This window comes from Juglans microcarpa x Juglans regia, chromosome 7D (assembly GCF_004785595.1).
Source record: "Juglans microcarpa x Juglans regia isolate MS1-56 chromosome 7D, Jm3101_v1.0, whole genome shotgun sequence".
Lineage (NCBI taxonomy): Eukaryota > Viridiplantae > Streptophyta > Magnoliopsida > Fagales > Juglandaceae > Juglans > Juglans microcarpa x Juglans regia.
In genome coordinates, this window is record NC_054606.1 from 9,441,553 (window position 1) to 9,457,064 (window position 15,512).

Sequence of the window (15,512 nt, forward strand, 5' to 3'; positions counted from 1 at the left end):
AACCTTACTCCTCCCTTACCGGGGGGAATGGAACCTACTAAGTCAATTTCCCATTGGGCAAAGGGCCATGGCGAGGTGATTGACGTCAGTTCTTTTGGCGAGCAATAGGGCACTTTGGAGTATTCTTGGCATTTCTTGCATTTCCGCACATACTCCTCGATATCCTATAGGACGTGAGGCTACCCTCATCACTTTACCTACCCTACCAGCACCTTTCCTTGGAAGTGGTCATCGCAAATTCCCTCTTGTACTTCCACCCGCACGTATTGGGCTTCTTCAATTGAGATGCACTTCAGGAGAGGTGTGGAGTATTCCCTTTGGTATAGGACCCCGTCGACTAGATGTAACGCGTTGCTCTATTCTTGATCTTTCTGCTTTGTATCTGTTGCTGGGCACCTCATTAGCATCTATGTTCCTGATAATATCCAACACCCATTCTGGAGCTCCTGGCTTCACTTATACTACTTCAATTCCCACGGCTGGTATTTCGACGGTTTTGATCACTGTCCCTTCTGGCAGAGGAGAATTTTCTTGCCTAGATGCCGCTCGCATCAATTTCTCTCCCCTTACTTGATTGACCACAACTTGAGAGTTGGCTCACACCTCGACCTTCTTGGCGCCGAGAGATCTATCAACTGCCAGACTTGAGAACAGGGCCTTGTACTTTGCCTCATTGGTCTTGGTTTTGAATGCTAGCTTGATAGGATAATTATGCTCTTCACCCTCGTCTGTAATTATATGCACCCCTACTCTCCCTCCAGCCCGGCTGGACGAGCCATCAACAAAGACCTGCCAGGGCTTCATGGGAGGTGAATGTTCAAACCATTCAGGGAAGCTAGTGAATTCTGGTACAAAATCTACCAAAACTTACCCCTTAATAGTATTTCGTTGTGTGTATTCGATGTCAAACTCGCTCAGCTCAACGACCCAACTTGTAAGGCGGCCTGAGGCATCTAGTCTTTGTATGATCTTCTTTAGGAGGGTCTCAATGAGGACCCTTACTAGATGAGCCTGGAAGTACGGGCGGAGTCTTCAGGTGGTCACCACCAAGGCGAAGGTGAGCTACTCTATGTGTGGATATTTGGCTTCTTCTCCTCTGTATGCCCGGCTGGTGTAGTACAGGGCTTCTGGACCTCACCTTCGTCTCATACTAGGGCCAAGGAAGCCGTTTGTAGGGAGACTGATAGGTATAGGACCAAAGTTTCTCTACATCTGGGTTGGCTGAGGAGTGGATGGCTGGTGAGGTCTTTCTTAAGAGCCTCGAATGCATGGTTGCACTCATCATCCCATGTTCGCACCTTTCCAAAATCTTGAAAAATGGTAGGCACTTGTCGGTGGACCTTGATACAAATCTGTTAAGGAATGCTACCCATCCAGCTAGTTTATGCACTTCGTTTATGCATGTGGAGTATGGCTTCCACTTTCTCTAGATTAGCTTTTATCCCCCGTTTCGACACCATAAAACCCAAGAATTTCCCGGAACCTACACCGAAAGCACACTTCACCAGGTTCAACTTCATCTAGTATTGCCTTAATTCTGTGAAGCGGAGGTCATCCAAGTGTTGCTCAGGGGTTCCACTTTTGACCAACAAATCATCCACGTAGACATCTATGTTTCTCCCGATCCGATTTTTTAACATACGGTTGACCAACTGTTGATACGTGGCTCCCACATTTTCAGCCCAAACGACATGGCAGAGTAGCAGTATAATCCTCGATCGGTGATGAACGAAGTCTTCTCCTCATCATCCGGGTTGATGCAAATCTGATTGTACCCGGAGTAGGCGTCCATAAACCTAATCATGCAATGACCCGCCTAGTAGACGATCAAGTCAATCCGGGGTAGCGAGAAGCTATCTTTTGGGCAAGCCTTATTTAAGTCAGTAAAGTCAACGCACATTCTCCACTTGTTGTTTTGCTTCTTCACCAACACCACATTGGAAAATCAGTCTGGGTAATGGGCCTCACGTATGAAGCCCGTCGCGAGTAACTGATCAACTTCTGCTCCAATGGCAACATTCTTTTTTGCACTGAAGTTTTAGAGTTTCTGCCTTACTCCCTTAGCTTTTGGGTCCATGCTCAAACGATGCTGCATGATGTCTCGGTCGATCCCAAGCATGTCTTCGTGACTCCAGGAGGAAGACATCCTGGTGTTCTGTGAGGAGTTGTTGCATGGCGCTTCTCATTCTCGGAGTCATCCCACTGCCAATCCTAGCGGTGGCTTCCGGACTACTTGGGTTCAAGGGGATCAACTCCAGCGGTTCGTCCATCTCCACCTTCCTGAGCCAATGCTCATCTCAAATATCCCTATCTGTCGGGGTGTGCTCGAGCAGGGGTGGGAGACCGTGGTCATCAACCGAGGGGTGGACCACATGCACCTTGACGCTCCTAGTCTTCAATTCATGCACGTAACATTCTCGTGCCAAGACTTGCTCCCCTCAGATTTCTCCCACTCCTCGAGGGGTTGGAAACTTCATCTTCATGTGGTAGGTCGACGTCGCCACCCTTAGGATGTTGAGGGTAGGCCTGCCGAGTATGGCGTTGTAAGACAAATGGGCCTTTACTACCAAGAAGTTAACCATGATAGAAGCCGTGCAGGGGGCACTGCCCTCCAAGACGGACAACATGATGGTCCCAATTGGCTAGAACATTTTCTCAAAGAAACCTTTGAGCGGCATGAGAGCTGGTTGGAGTCCGACAGTGTTTATCCTCATCTGGGTAAAGGCTTCCCAAAAGAGGATGTCTATGAAACTGCCATTGTCGACAAGGATCCTCCTAGTAGTGAAGTTGGCAGCTAGTATAGTCACCACTAGGGCGTCATTGTGCGGATAGATGACCCCCTCCTCGTCATCTTCTCCAAAGGAAATGACGGGGGTCGGTTCACTCCTCCTGTACTTGGTGGGGCGGTACTCTGCTGAATATACTTCTAGGTATCTCGCTTGCCTGACATGTTCCTTCCGACTGGATGAGGGCGCGCCCCCACCAACAAATTTTCCTGTGATGGTTTTGATTTCCCCCTGGGGTGGCCTTTCCTGATGTGGTGTGCGGGGGCTCTGTGCACCTTCCCTTTGTCTTGGGCTCCTTTCCTTCATCGGCCTGTCGGCCCTCTCAGCACTTCTTTCATGCGATCTTCTTCTCCACTCTTGCTCTGGTCTCCAGGTGGGAGAATACCGTGGCCTCGGTCTCCCAGTTTGATTTATTTCCTCTTTCAAGGTGATGCAATCTTCTGTATTGTGAGTGGTAGACTGATGATAGGTGCAATGGCAGCGAGTAGTGCTCCTGTAGCTGTCTTCTTGGGCAGCTTCCTGGTCATCTTTTTGGATGGTGAACGTCGCCCGGTGAAATTGAAACCTCGAGCCTCTCACATGGGCTTCCCTCTCCTGTTGTCACTTTGTGCCTTCTCTGGCTTCCCGCCAATTTTACTCTTGGTTGGTGCCTTCCCTTTCCTGTTTGCTAGCCTCAGTTCTTTCTTTCTTGGTTCGGTCAAGGCTAGAAGTGTATCTCCGGTGTTAATAAAGTTGTCCGCTTGATCCATGAACTCCTGCAGCGTGGCGGGGGTTCAACTTGCCAACTCTGCCATGAACTGGGACTGGGGCCACATTCCTCCCAAAAGTGCTGCCAAGGTTATTTTCTTGTCTTGGTCATCTGTAGTCATGCGCTTTTTGTTGAACATAGATAAGTATACTTTCAAGTCTTTTCTTCCGCTTGCTTGATGGTAAGGAGATATGCCTTGAGGTGCCTTCTTCTTCTGCTCGCCATAAGTTGTGTGAGGAATAGACGAGCCACCTCCTTGAAGCTGTCTATGGACCCAAGTGTCAAAAACCCGAACCATACTCTTGCCGGCTCCTTCAAGGTCAGTGGAAAGCTCTACAAGCCACTTCTCCTGGGAAAGCATGCAGGGTCATGTGGACTCTGAAGGTTTCCAGGTGCTTAAGGGGGCCTCTGGCCCTATCATACATGTCCATGAGGGGAACTCAAAACTTCAGTGGTAGGGGCACAACCATCACCTCCTCGCTGTAGGGTAGGCCCGAGCTGGTGAGTAATTGGTCTACCGACGACGACGTGCCTATATTTTTTGCTATCTCCTCATACTTCCCCTTCAGCTCGTTCTGCATATTTTTCCTTTCTTCTTCCGCACCACCTCCCCCTCCTGCGCTTCTAGATCCTACATGCTGGCTGTCACTCGGGGTCCTGCCTTGTTTGCTGGCTCGTTGGTGGCTACTCTGAGCGTCTCATTCTCTTTTCGAAGGGTCTCTACCTCAATAGTTAGTTTTCTTACTAGTTGTTCCATTGCGGTGAGCCTCGCTTCCATGTTTGTATACGTTACTTCTTCTTCTCCCCGAGTTGTCTGAGAATGGGTTGTCGCAGGCATACGAAAGACATGTGAATTCTATAGAGATCCCACAGACGGCGCGACTGTTAATGTCGTGTTTCGCTCACCTTTGGACTGGGTTCCAACACCTTGAGTCTTCGGTCTTTCACCTGCACATTTAAGTAAACACGAAGAGTGGGGGGGCCTTGGTGGTGGCCAGAGAGTTTCCGATTTCTAAAGTTAGTATATCTCCTTAGTAGTTCGTGCGTAAGCTTAGAGGAATTAGAGAGAGTTTTTCGTACCTGATGATCGACTTTTATACTATGTTTCTGGTGGAGACAACTCATCTCTAACTTTGAGAGGCATATATCCTTTCCACTATTTTTTTTAATAAGAATTCTTTAATGCGGTGTGGATTTTGGGGCGGCATCATTAATGCGGCGTTGAGTCAAGGAAGCGGTGTCATTAATACAGTGTGATTCTCTGACTCACTTTACCCAGTAGGCATTCCCTTTTAAGCCTCTTCATATCTGCTGTCAGGAGATTACGTGTTCTCCATATTTTCTGCCCACCTACCTGTGCAAGTTCCTGATGGTAGTTTGTCATTAGGGTGGTGTCAGGGCAGGTAGTCCTGTTGGCCCCTACTGTCCACTTTCCCTATGCGTGGGTTGCCATGTGAGTTTTGCTTATAGACCGAATACCCTGCAGAGACACACTAACTCATTTTAAAAGAGGGTCGTTGGGCTTGATTGAATTTGGCCAAGCTTTCTGACTTACTTTCCTAATGATCTCTTGTGAATTTATTTCAAAGGCCGATCGGAGGAAAATCCCCTTACGTTCATTATAGAATATATATTGATTAAAAAAATATAATAGAACTTTTTTAGATTAAAAGTATATTATAACTAAACTATAATATCTACTGTTTAACTTTATTTGATCTCGACTCGTGTACGTTCACGGTAGATTGTCCCTTAAAAATGCATCCAGATGGCATGGCTGACGTGACTTTTCAAACTTTCCTTTTGATTGAGAGGAAAATAAAATAATAATGATAATTTACTCTCTTGTTTTGTCTTTTTATTTTGACGTATTTAAATTTTTTTTAATTTTTTTATTTATTAATTAAGGAAGTAATTATTTATATATTAATATATATATATTTTTAAAAAATATGAAAAAATAAAATAAAAACTGATAAGTTTTGTCTAGGCTGGCCCAGTGATGACTGCTGACAGCCTAACGTTACTCAAAATAAAATTATCATCTTTATTCTTTTTGGGGTAGGAGCGAGTCGCCGGAGGGAACGAAACGCTCGCTCAGTCGGTGATCACTGATCTCAATAATCAGTCTGTCACTGCTTCCTCATCGGTTCCAACTTCCAACATTAATTGGTCGTTAAGAGGCATTCAGAGAGACTATAATTTCACCAAAGTTACACTAATACGGGCGTCGTTTAAGAAACATGGAGAAGGAGATGTACCGAGTATCGGTGACGCGAATTGCCGGAGAGAACGACCAGCTAATGTAGCGGGCCAAGGATAGAGGATCAAAGATATTGAACCGCAAGCGCACGCACTCGAGAGAGGGAGACAGGCATAGGAAGAGAGGTTCTTTTGGGGGGCCTTTTGGGGGGGGGGGGGGGGGGGGGGGGGGGGGGGGGGGGGGGGGGGGGGGGGGGCGGTTTTGTTTGTGTGGATGGAGGCTATGGCGGAACCAACAGCAGCTGCAGGTGTCACTTGGAAAGAGAGCAATTTATGGAAAATGGTTTTTTCCGTGGTCGGAATCATGACCACCCTTGTTACCTACGGTGTCTTTCAGGTTTCAACATCATTTTTCCAAAACTTCTATTTTTTTTGTTTATATTTAATATCCTCTGTAGATTATGACTTTTGTCTTGTTTCTAGTTATGTTACGTGATTAGTGTTGGCTCCCAATCATACGTGCATTTTGCGTTCAATTAAATTTCGATTTCAACTATTAACTAATTGAAATACTGATTTTTCTGGCTAATCTTGATTTGGACTATATTGCAAATAGATGAAATTGAGTCATATATGCGCCATTTATGTTAAGCCGATGAAATTGAGTGATATAATTCGCTGACGATGTCTGTAGGACTTCCATTACTGGTGCATGGCATGATTGAAGATTTAGATGATCAGTTTCAAAATTTGGAGTGAGGGGTTTCTAGAATCTTAAATGTGAGCCACCGTTGGCTACTTGGGTGTGAGCAAACTATTTCCTTGAAATTTTAGTGGCCATGGTTGAAATTATACTGACAATTTTTTCCCAGATTTCTGGGTCATAAATCTTTTTTCGATAAGTAACACAGAAAAGTTAAAATGAAATTTGTTCTGATCTGCAAGAAAGATTGAACCATTTGACTCTCTCGTACACAAAATGAATTGATAAATACATAAATAAACAATCCTTACTTGGTCAGGATTTGAATGCTTGCTTAATGCCAAGTCATTGTCACTGGTGGGGCCACATTTTGTACCGTGAGAGCTGATGCATTTTTGTTTTCCCGTTTTCTAAATGACAAAATCAGTTTATTAAGAAGAAGCAGAATGTGCACTGGTCATTGTCTGTTTTGTAAACATGAGTTCTGTAAAATTGCTCCCCCCCCCCCCCAAAAAAAAAAAAAAGAAAAGAAAAAGAATGAGGTGCACTGTGTAGGGTGAGGCTGTGGGTCAATATCATTGAGTGCATCTGTAACCTACCAATCCTATATGTACATACATATATATGACACAGTAATTAGTTATAGTCTAAAAGTGGTCAATCATGCTATTCGAAGCAACTCAGAAATGTTGGTTTCATGCAGGAAAAGATCATGAGAGTACCATATGGGGTGAACAAAGAATATTTTAAATACTCGCTGTTTCTTGTTTTCTGCAACCGCATCACAACATCTGCTGTATCTGCAGGTGCTTTACTGGTGAGGAGCTGTTACTGTGATATTTTTTTAGGCTTACAGGGTCAGTTGACGTTGATTCCTAGAGAGTAAAACTGATGATCACCCAAATGGATTTTTCAACTGTGTTTAAACTGCAACCTATCTAATGTGCTGTGCTGTGAGAGTGGCTTTGGTTGATTCAGCAACTTCTCGGATTATAATTATTATTTTCATTTGTGATTTTTTTTTTTTTTCCTTTTTGTTCTAGGCAAGTAAACAAGCCTTGGACCCAGTGGCTCCAGTTTACAAGTACTGCCTTGTGTCAATATCAAACATACTAACCACCACATGTCAGTATGAGGTAAGCTGTTTAGATTCACATTTCTATGCATTATTACTCACTCCATAGGCAAAACTAATCTGCTTGTTTTCTATGTTTCCTTTTTGCTACTTTTCTGAATAAGAAGTTTCTATTGCTAGTTGATTGATTTTACACACTTTATTGACAAAGGCTTGTTACAGGCCCTCAAATATGTCAGCTTTCCTGTCCAGACACTTGCTAAATGTGCGAAAATGATACCTGTTATGGTAAGTTAATTGTGCATTTATTTATTCTGGTAGTGACAGTATTCATTAATTTCTTTGTACAATCTTTTCATTTTTTGTATAATGTATTCCTATCTCTATAACTGAAGAACTGCTTGTTTTGGGTGCGTCACATTGTGCTTTCTTCTAGTGCTATTTCTATATGAGTGGGAAGGAGAACAGCTGTTCTTCTGTTTTATTATCCCTTGTGAGTCTTTAAATTTGGGAATTGATTACAGATTTTTGTCAACCACTCACTCTTTATCTTCTTTAGATTTCCAACGTAGCAGTTAAAATTAAATTCTTGTTGACACTGTTGTATATAATTTGTAAATTTCATATCATTTCTGAACTTATTAACTCTAGTTATTGCAGTTTGCTTCAATTGCTAAGCAAATTGTTGAAACACAGTTTATGGACTCTCTCTCTCTCTCTCTCTCTCTCTCTCTCTCTCTCTTTCAATAAGTGCTTATGAGTGATGAATTTACTGGAGAGTCAATGCATTTTTGCTTTTCTTATCTCATAATGTCTTTTTCTTTCTTGTTGATTGCTTCTTTCTCCTTTTTTCCATGGGGATGGGAGAAGGGTACTTGGTGGTTCCACGCACATTCATTACTATCAAGATGGATCTTATGAGGCAGAAACTTATGAGAAAATGATTGTTTTTAGCTCCAGTCTGCTGTGAGGGTGAATTATGACTTGGTCTCATCCCCTGCCTTTAGGTAGATTGAATTTCCTCATTCAAAACTACATGTATGTTTGGGATTGCGGTGGGAAATATAGCTTATAACTTTAGGGCTTATAGCTTATAACTTAAGTAATAAGTTCTACTATTAAAAAGTTATTTACTGTTTGGTAACCATATGTTTAAAGCACTTTTAAATATATTACGTTTGTTTGGAAACAAATTAAAAAAGTGATTTCTAAGGTAGAAATGACGATTATTTAAAATTTTAAAGATTATGATCATATCTTTGAAAGTTGTAATTATCTAAAAGTTGTATGGGTATTTTTGTCCATTTACAGTCTTTTTAAAATTTGAATTACGTTCCACATTATCCGGAAAAGCATGTTTGAGAAAAAGCATCAAAATGATATTTTCCTCAAACGTACTTTTTAACTTATTTGAGATTAAAAATGCTTTAATGTGTAACACCCAAACAACCTAATTTTTCCATTAAAGAGCTTTTAAAGCTGTTTAAGCACTTTTTAAGACTCCTACCGTAAACCCAAACAGGCCCTACAGTTACTGGAAAATTTTAGTCTTGCTACACCAATCTGTCATTAAAGCTTGTTAAATTATAGGATGTGTGGCTCTAGTCTGAATGAACGAAATTAAATATGAAATCTGGATAGCCATGCAAACCATCAATCTTAAGTAGACAATTCAAGAGAAACGCCTGGAGATTGAGAGGAATTCGCGCGCGTGCGCTGGGGGTGTTTGATCAATATTTACTTCAATTGATCTCAAGTTTTATATGTTCACAATTTAAACTTATTAGAAAAATGAAGAGGATGATGGCCAGGGATGGTTAAATTATTTTTTTTTTATAGGAAAAAAAGTATGTAAAGAAAAACTGTTTTATAACTTCTAAAAGAGGGCAGTGGATCATGGAATGTATCTCAGTGACTAGCTTTTCCATCTCTATTAATGGGAAGTTGATTGAGACATTCCTGAAGATTAGGTGAAGTGATGGCTTTGCTTAAACTTCTCTTTGTTTTTACCTTGAACTTTTTCCCCTCATGAAGTTCATTCAGTCAATTGATGAGTTGCATCAATTTTCCTGTTTTTTTATATGGAGAACCTTTAATCTTCTGCATGTTATGCTTCTCATTATGAATTGTGTATCACACAGGTTTGGGGCACCATAATTATGCGGAAGATATACAGAGGACATGACTATTTGTTGGCTTTTCTAGTGATGCTGGGCTGTTCAATATTTATTCTATATCCGGTAATAACAGTGGCGCTATTCTTGAATTATTTGCCTGATTCATGACTCTTTTGCCCTCTTTTTTTTCCCCTTTTTTCAATTGGTTTTTTGGTATAAGTAAATGAACATAAAACCTAGCCCACCTTTCTTCACTTGACTAAGGTTTTTTGTGCACAAGTTGATGTTTGTGTTTCTTGTGTTCAAATCAACATGGAACTATATTTTATGTATTACTGTAACTTGGTTTAATTTCCTTTCACATGAAGTTCCCATGAGAACTGAGTGTGACAATGGAAGAAATAGCAAGCTACCCTAGGTTAGTTTCTTTGATGTTTTAGTCACCCTTGTGGATTGTTTTCATACGTTTCAGCATTTAAAATGGTTTTTGTTGTGTTGAAAATGTTATCTTCAATTCATTTATTTATTTCTTTAATAAAAATAAGTGGATGGCATATCTTTAAGTTACGGAATTTATTATCTAAATAACCTTAACTATGATGGTATGACCACATTGTCATTCGAGTATGCACACTTGATTAGGTCATTTGACAGCACATGGAGTAGTAGATTTAAAGTCACTACTGCAGTGAATTTTGTTCTCACATGTCTGCTTTATAAATTAATGCCCTTGTTAATTCATGTGGACTCTGTTGAGGACACACAAGAACCTGACTAACTTGTTTTTAACTTGAATATGATCCGAACTAATTCTTGTGTTTGCTTCTGTAGGCAGCATCCGATATCAGTCCATACAGTAGAGGAAGGGAAAACACCGTTTGGGGTGTCTCCCTAATGATTGGTTATCTCGGGTATCATACGTGAAACTCATATCATCTCATTATTAGGATAACTGATCTCTATAATTGAAAATTTCTTTGGTATTAGCTATTAATTATATTTTTTTATCAATATTATAACGTAAAAGTTGTAAATATTTATGCTCCATTATTTTTTTTATAAGTAACAAAAAATCATGAAAATTATTGTTATTTTGTTAAAATTCTTATGCCTTGATGCTTGGCTCTCACACATGGAGTTGTATAAATGGTTTTTTTTCTAACAATTCTGCCTATTAAACTAAATTGCATACATACAAATAAACATCTATTCCATTACGGCAATACTATACTACTCCCTTGATGCTTCATTGCTTGTCATCCTCACATCAGCTTGGTTGGAACATTTGGCATTTCCATTTTCTGAATGTGTTGCAGTGCACTTTAGAATTTACCTTCTAAATGATAATTGAGAGGTGTTTATTCATTTCCTGTGAATTCAGATGTTCATCTATGTGGTTACAGGTTTGATGGATTTACAAGCACATTCCAAGACAAACTTTTTAAAGGCTATGATATGGAGATACACAACCAAATATTCTACACAACATTGTGTTCTTGCATTCTTAGCTTGACAGGTAAGTTTTTTGCGTTATGTCAATTTTGTGACTTCCTAAACACTCAGGTTACATTTTGATTGAGGATATATATGGGACATGGGCTGCATGAAGAAGCATTATAGATGTGTACAAAGTTTTTTTCTTTACTCTGTTTGAGTGCATTAAGAATGTTGTATTATCATGGCATATGCTTGATGTGCTCAAGATTTTGTTATTTCACTATGAAAGTTACCTTCAGTAATTGATTAGTGTTAGCTTGGTCTTGAGATATGATTTTCTTATCATATAATAAAGATCAAAGATTTTATGCCAGTTGAGCTTTCTCTCAATATTTGATGTAGTTTAGTGAATTCAACTTAACCCTTCTAAGGCTTTATCCCAACTAAATTGCTATCATTCTGAATTGATAATTGGAAGTCTGTGAGATGGTACTTCTACTGAAGTTTAGCCATGTCAATCACTGCGACATATTTTGTCGTGGAAACCACATTAAGCACTAACGCATGTTGCATGGTGGGACATCTAAGCAAAACTCTGGATATTTTTTTGTTATGTGTGTGTGACAGAAAATTTGTGTCATATAAGCACTTGGAAAATATGGTGCAATTTATCAGACTACTTTTGCGAAGGACACTATCTTTACTTATCAGGCATCTTTTTCTTTGATGTCAATAGATTTCTAGAATTCTAGGCCTCTGTCATAAGCGTAGGCACGCAAGAAAAATTGAGTCGTTGCTCAAGAATGTGTTATAATGGAAGTAGGCTGAAGTTGGCTCAAGTAATAAGAGCATTGGTCTTGGTGGTATACTCCTTCTAGGTCTAAAGTTTGAACCTTGGGTGTAAACAATTTCAAGGGGCCACATCCCATTGGTGAAAACTGATCATTTACCTGATTCATGTGATTGGTACTCATTGCACGGATCCGGGGTTTAACTGAATAAAAGACATGATGCATTTCCACAGTTTCAGAGGGTTCCTTGTCATAAAAAAAGTAGTGAATAGTTTGTGAATAGTAGTGAGCTGTTTGTTAATAGTATTGAATAGTAGTGTAGTAGTCTCAGACTACTTCACTTACCAAACACAGTAAAGCTTGTATTTTGTGTACAACACGTCTTGTGTAGAGTTATAGCCTTATCCAGATGTAACCTAAACTTATGCTATACGGTAAGTTATAAATGGAAGTATTCTAATATGTAACTGGGGTAGGATGACTGCCCTTCCCTTTTTCAATTTCCATTTGATCAAATAATGTAGTTGTATTTCAATTTTCTGTAAGTAATAAATTTTGGAACATACAAAAGCAAGTATGTGCACAAGCATCTTGTACTACTTTTAGATTACATTTTTTTCTTTGTTGCACTTTAGCGGTTGGTGATTGGTCTGTTTTGATGTTCATTGTTTTGATTTAGGTTTTATATTACAAGGACATCTACTTCCCGCAATAGATTTTGTTTCTCGCCATAATGATTGTTTCTTGGACATTTTATTGCTTTCCACTGTAAGTGACCTTAATCTTCTTGTTTTGTTTATTCCCTTTTTAAACAGCGTTTTATCAGTATTTATGAGAATTTATTACCATTTGTTTCATATTCTGTTTTTATGATTATTTTTGTTACAGGTCGCAACAATAAGTCAATTTTTCATTTCTTACACAATCCGAAATTTTGGGTCCCTTACATTTGCCACCATAATGACGACGAGACAGGTAAACGTATAAATCTCCATAGCAATGGTTCATCTTCTATCGTTTGTGTCTCACAACTATGTTTCTGGTGATGGTATCTTCTCAATCTCTCTCGTTTTATATTAAGTTGGTGAGCATCATGCTGTCTTGTGCGTGGTTTTCCCATCCCCTTAGCTGGGAACAGTGGATCGGAGCTGTAAGCATCAAGTTGAATCCTATCCTGGTCATTTGTTTTTTCAAATTTCTTTTGGAGTCCAACCACACTACATTGGATATATTGATCAGGTTACAGTCTTCGGTGCCCTTTATGCAAAAGGCTTCTTGAAACCACCTCAAAAACCTTCAGATGCTTCGGAAAATGGAGCTTCTAGTCCTGTGAAGCTGAATCCATGAGGGTCAGTTTTACGTTTCCTAGCTATGAGGTCTGGAATTCAAGACTGTCTAACATATAGGTAATAGGCAGCTTTAATTTTAAAGCATAAAGCTGCATGTTGGAAACTGAGAAAGGCTAATGCACAAGTGATTTAACATATAAACCTAGAGAGAGCATCGCATGCACACGCATCTCTCTGGATCCGCAGCATCAATTCTCATATACACAGTATTGAAAGGATCCTACGAGTCCACATTTGTTTAATTTATTTATGTAGTCTTGAATGGGAATGATGAACGAGAGATTGAAAGAAAAGGTTTTGAGGTTTATTGTTGTGCACATTATGCACTTTGAGGGCGTAACATACATTTTTTATGTTGTATATGTCATGTGTACTTAGTCTATGCCTACTTCTCTCATTAATAAAATTCTTCTTTACTAATAAAAAAACATGCATTCTATGTTGTTCATAGTATATATTTATCAAAGAGAGGTGCTACTTTACCGCTGCATGTGACTACTCACTTTGCTGCCTAATGTAAATTGTACTTTTTTTTTTTTACTTTTTTTTTCAAACATTTTATAAACATGTTTAAAAATTTATAAAAATAAAAAAAATACAAATATACTAATAGTCATTTTCTTAACTATTAAGAAAAAAATTAAATGTATAAATGGGCAAATTGAGGAGGAATAGTAGCATTAAAAAAAATGCCACTTTTTTACTCTCTCAAGAGTTGATCTAGATAGGGGTGTAATCGGTTCGTTCCGGTCCGGTTTTGAACAAAATTTAAAATCGAACCGGTATGTATCGATTTTGCATTTTTCAAAATTGATTACGTCCCAGCTACCCTCCTAAACCGGTACCTTCGGTTTTACCCGTTTCCGGTCCGGTCCGGTCCATTTTTTTATTTTTTTAAAATGTAAAAGACATATAATAAATTGTTACTTCTTATGATAAAATGTTACTAATAATTTAATATATATATTATGTTTAAAGCATATGATCAATTAAATTTTCATCTTTAAGATTAAACTTTTATTTTATAAATTATAATAACATTATCTTATATATAATTATATTAATAACATATGATCAAACAAATTACAAATGTTCATATTTAAGATTAACATTTTATGTTATAATTTATAAATTATAATATAAAATTATTTCATATATGATATATAATTATATATATTATATATAAAAATTTAATATATAATTATATATTATATATAAAACTTATATATATAAATATTTTGTATAATATATAAAATTAATTTTTATATATATATTTTTTCTAACTGGTCCAGTTCGGTCCAGTCTCAGAAACTACGGAACCAAAGCCGGACCAGATTTGGCCAGTTTTCATAATATTGAAACCAGTTTCAGATTGAACTGGTTCAAAACCGGACTAACAGGTCCAGTTTGGTCTTGTCCGGACTGATTTTCTAATTTTTTAGTTTAAATTTACATCCATAGATCTAGAATTAGATGAGCTGTCACAACAACGATTGGATAGTTTCAACATAGGTAGAGAGGCAGGAGTAATATATAACATTATCTTTCATCAAATCTCCAATTTGTCCAATTACCTAGACCAAGCATCGAGCATTCTGTACCTTGGTCACTTTATCTTTTAGGCGTGAATTATGGAAGCTTAATCAGTGCTGCAATGAACTCAACCGTACTGATTTCATAAGTTTCCGAGTGGATAAGACATTTGTAGCCAATAGAAACATAAGACTACTTGACCTATTCCCATATGTCATTTCTTCGCCAATGAGAGAGGGTTGCATCATGCATAGTCATCGCCATGGTTGCTTCATGCTTGTAGGCCTTGCCACTTGAAAATAAAAAACAAAACAAAACAAAGAAACTTAGGGCCTGTTCGGGAATACAAAGTTCTCAAATATTCTCAAGCATTCTCATATATTTCTTTTCTAAATTTCATTCAAACACAAAATATTTTCAATTTCAAATGTTTAACATTTTCATCTAATCATTATAACTTTTTCAAACTCCCAAACAAAAGACAAAAAACAATACAACATTTTCAAATTTTAAAATAAAAATTATATTCAAACATTTTTTAACTTTATAATATTTTTATTCAACTTTTTCTTTCATTTCTCAAAACTCAATAAAAACTTCTTAACTCAAACTATTTCATTGTTATTTACAAATCATTTTACTACTATTCACAGATATTCTAAAATATTCTAAATATCCAAACGGACTTTTATACATTTACCGAAGACCAATCTTTACTGGCGACCATATAGAGGAAATCAATATGATCAACAAACTATCGTCGAGACAAGA

General features: G+C 38.5%; 2 protein-coding genes across 2 annotated transcripts; one reads left to right on the plus strand and one right to left on the minus strand.

Moving 5' to 3' along the window:
- Window positions 1–597: 597 nt before the first annotated feature.
- Window positions 598–1,792, minus strand: LOC121238106. The gene is made up of 2 exons (XM_041134960.1): window positions 1,643–1,792; window positions 598–789 (listed from the first exon to the last, which is right to left on the minus strand). Exons 1-2 carry the CDS (start codon window positions 1,790–1,792, stop codon window positions 598–600), a joined length of 342 nt encoding a protein of 113 aa, XP_040990894.1.
- Window positions 1,793–6,018: 4,226 nt separating this feature from the next.
- Window positions 6,019–13,649, plus strand: LOC121238343 (UDP-galactose/UDP-glucose transporter 5-like). The gene is made up of 11 exons (XM_041135181.1): window positions 6,019–6,133; window positions 7,143–7,256; window positions 7,483–7,575; window positions 7,737–7,802; window positions 9,656–9,754; window positions 10,463–10,542; window positions 11,035–11,147; window positions 12,539–12,627; window positions 12,748–12,834; window positions 12,941–13,009; window positions 13,099–13,649. Exons 1-11 carry the CDS (start codon window positions 6,020–6,022, stop codon window positions 13,204–13,206), a joined length of 1,032 nt encoding a protein of 343 aa, XP_040991115.1. The 5' UTR covers window position 6,019; the 3' UTR covers window positions 13,207–13,649.
- Window positions 13,650–15,512: the final 1,863 nt, after the last annotated feature.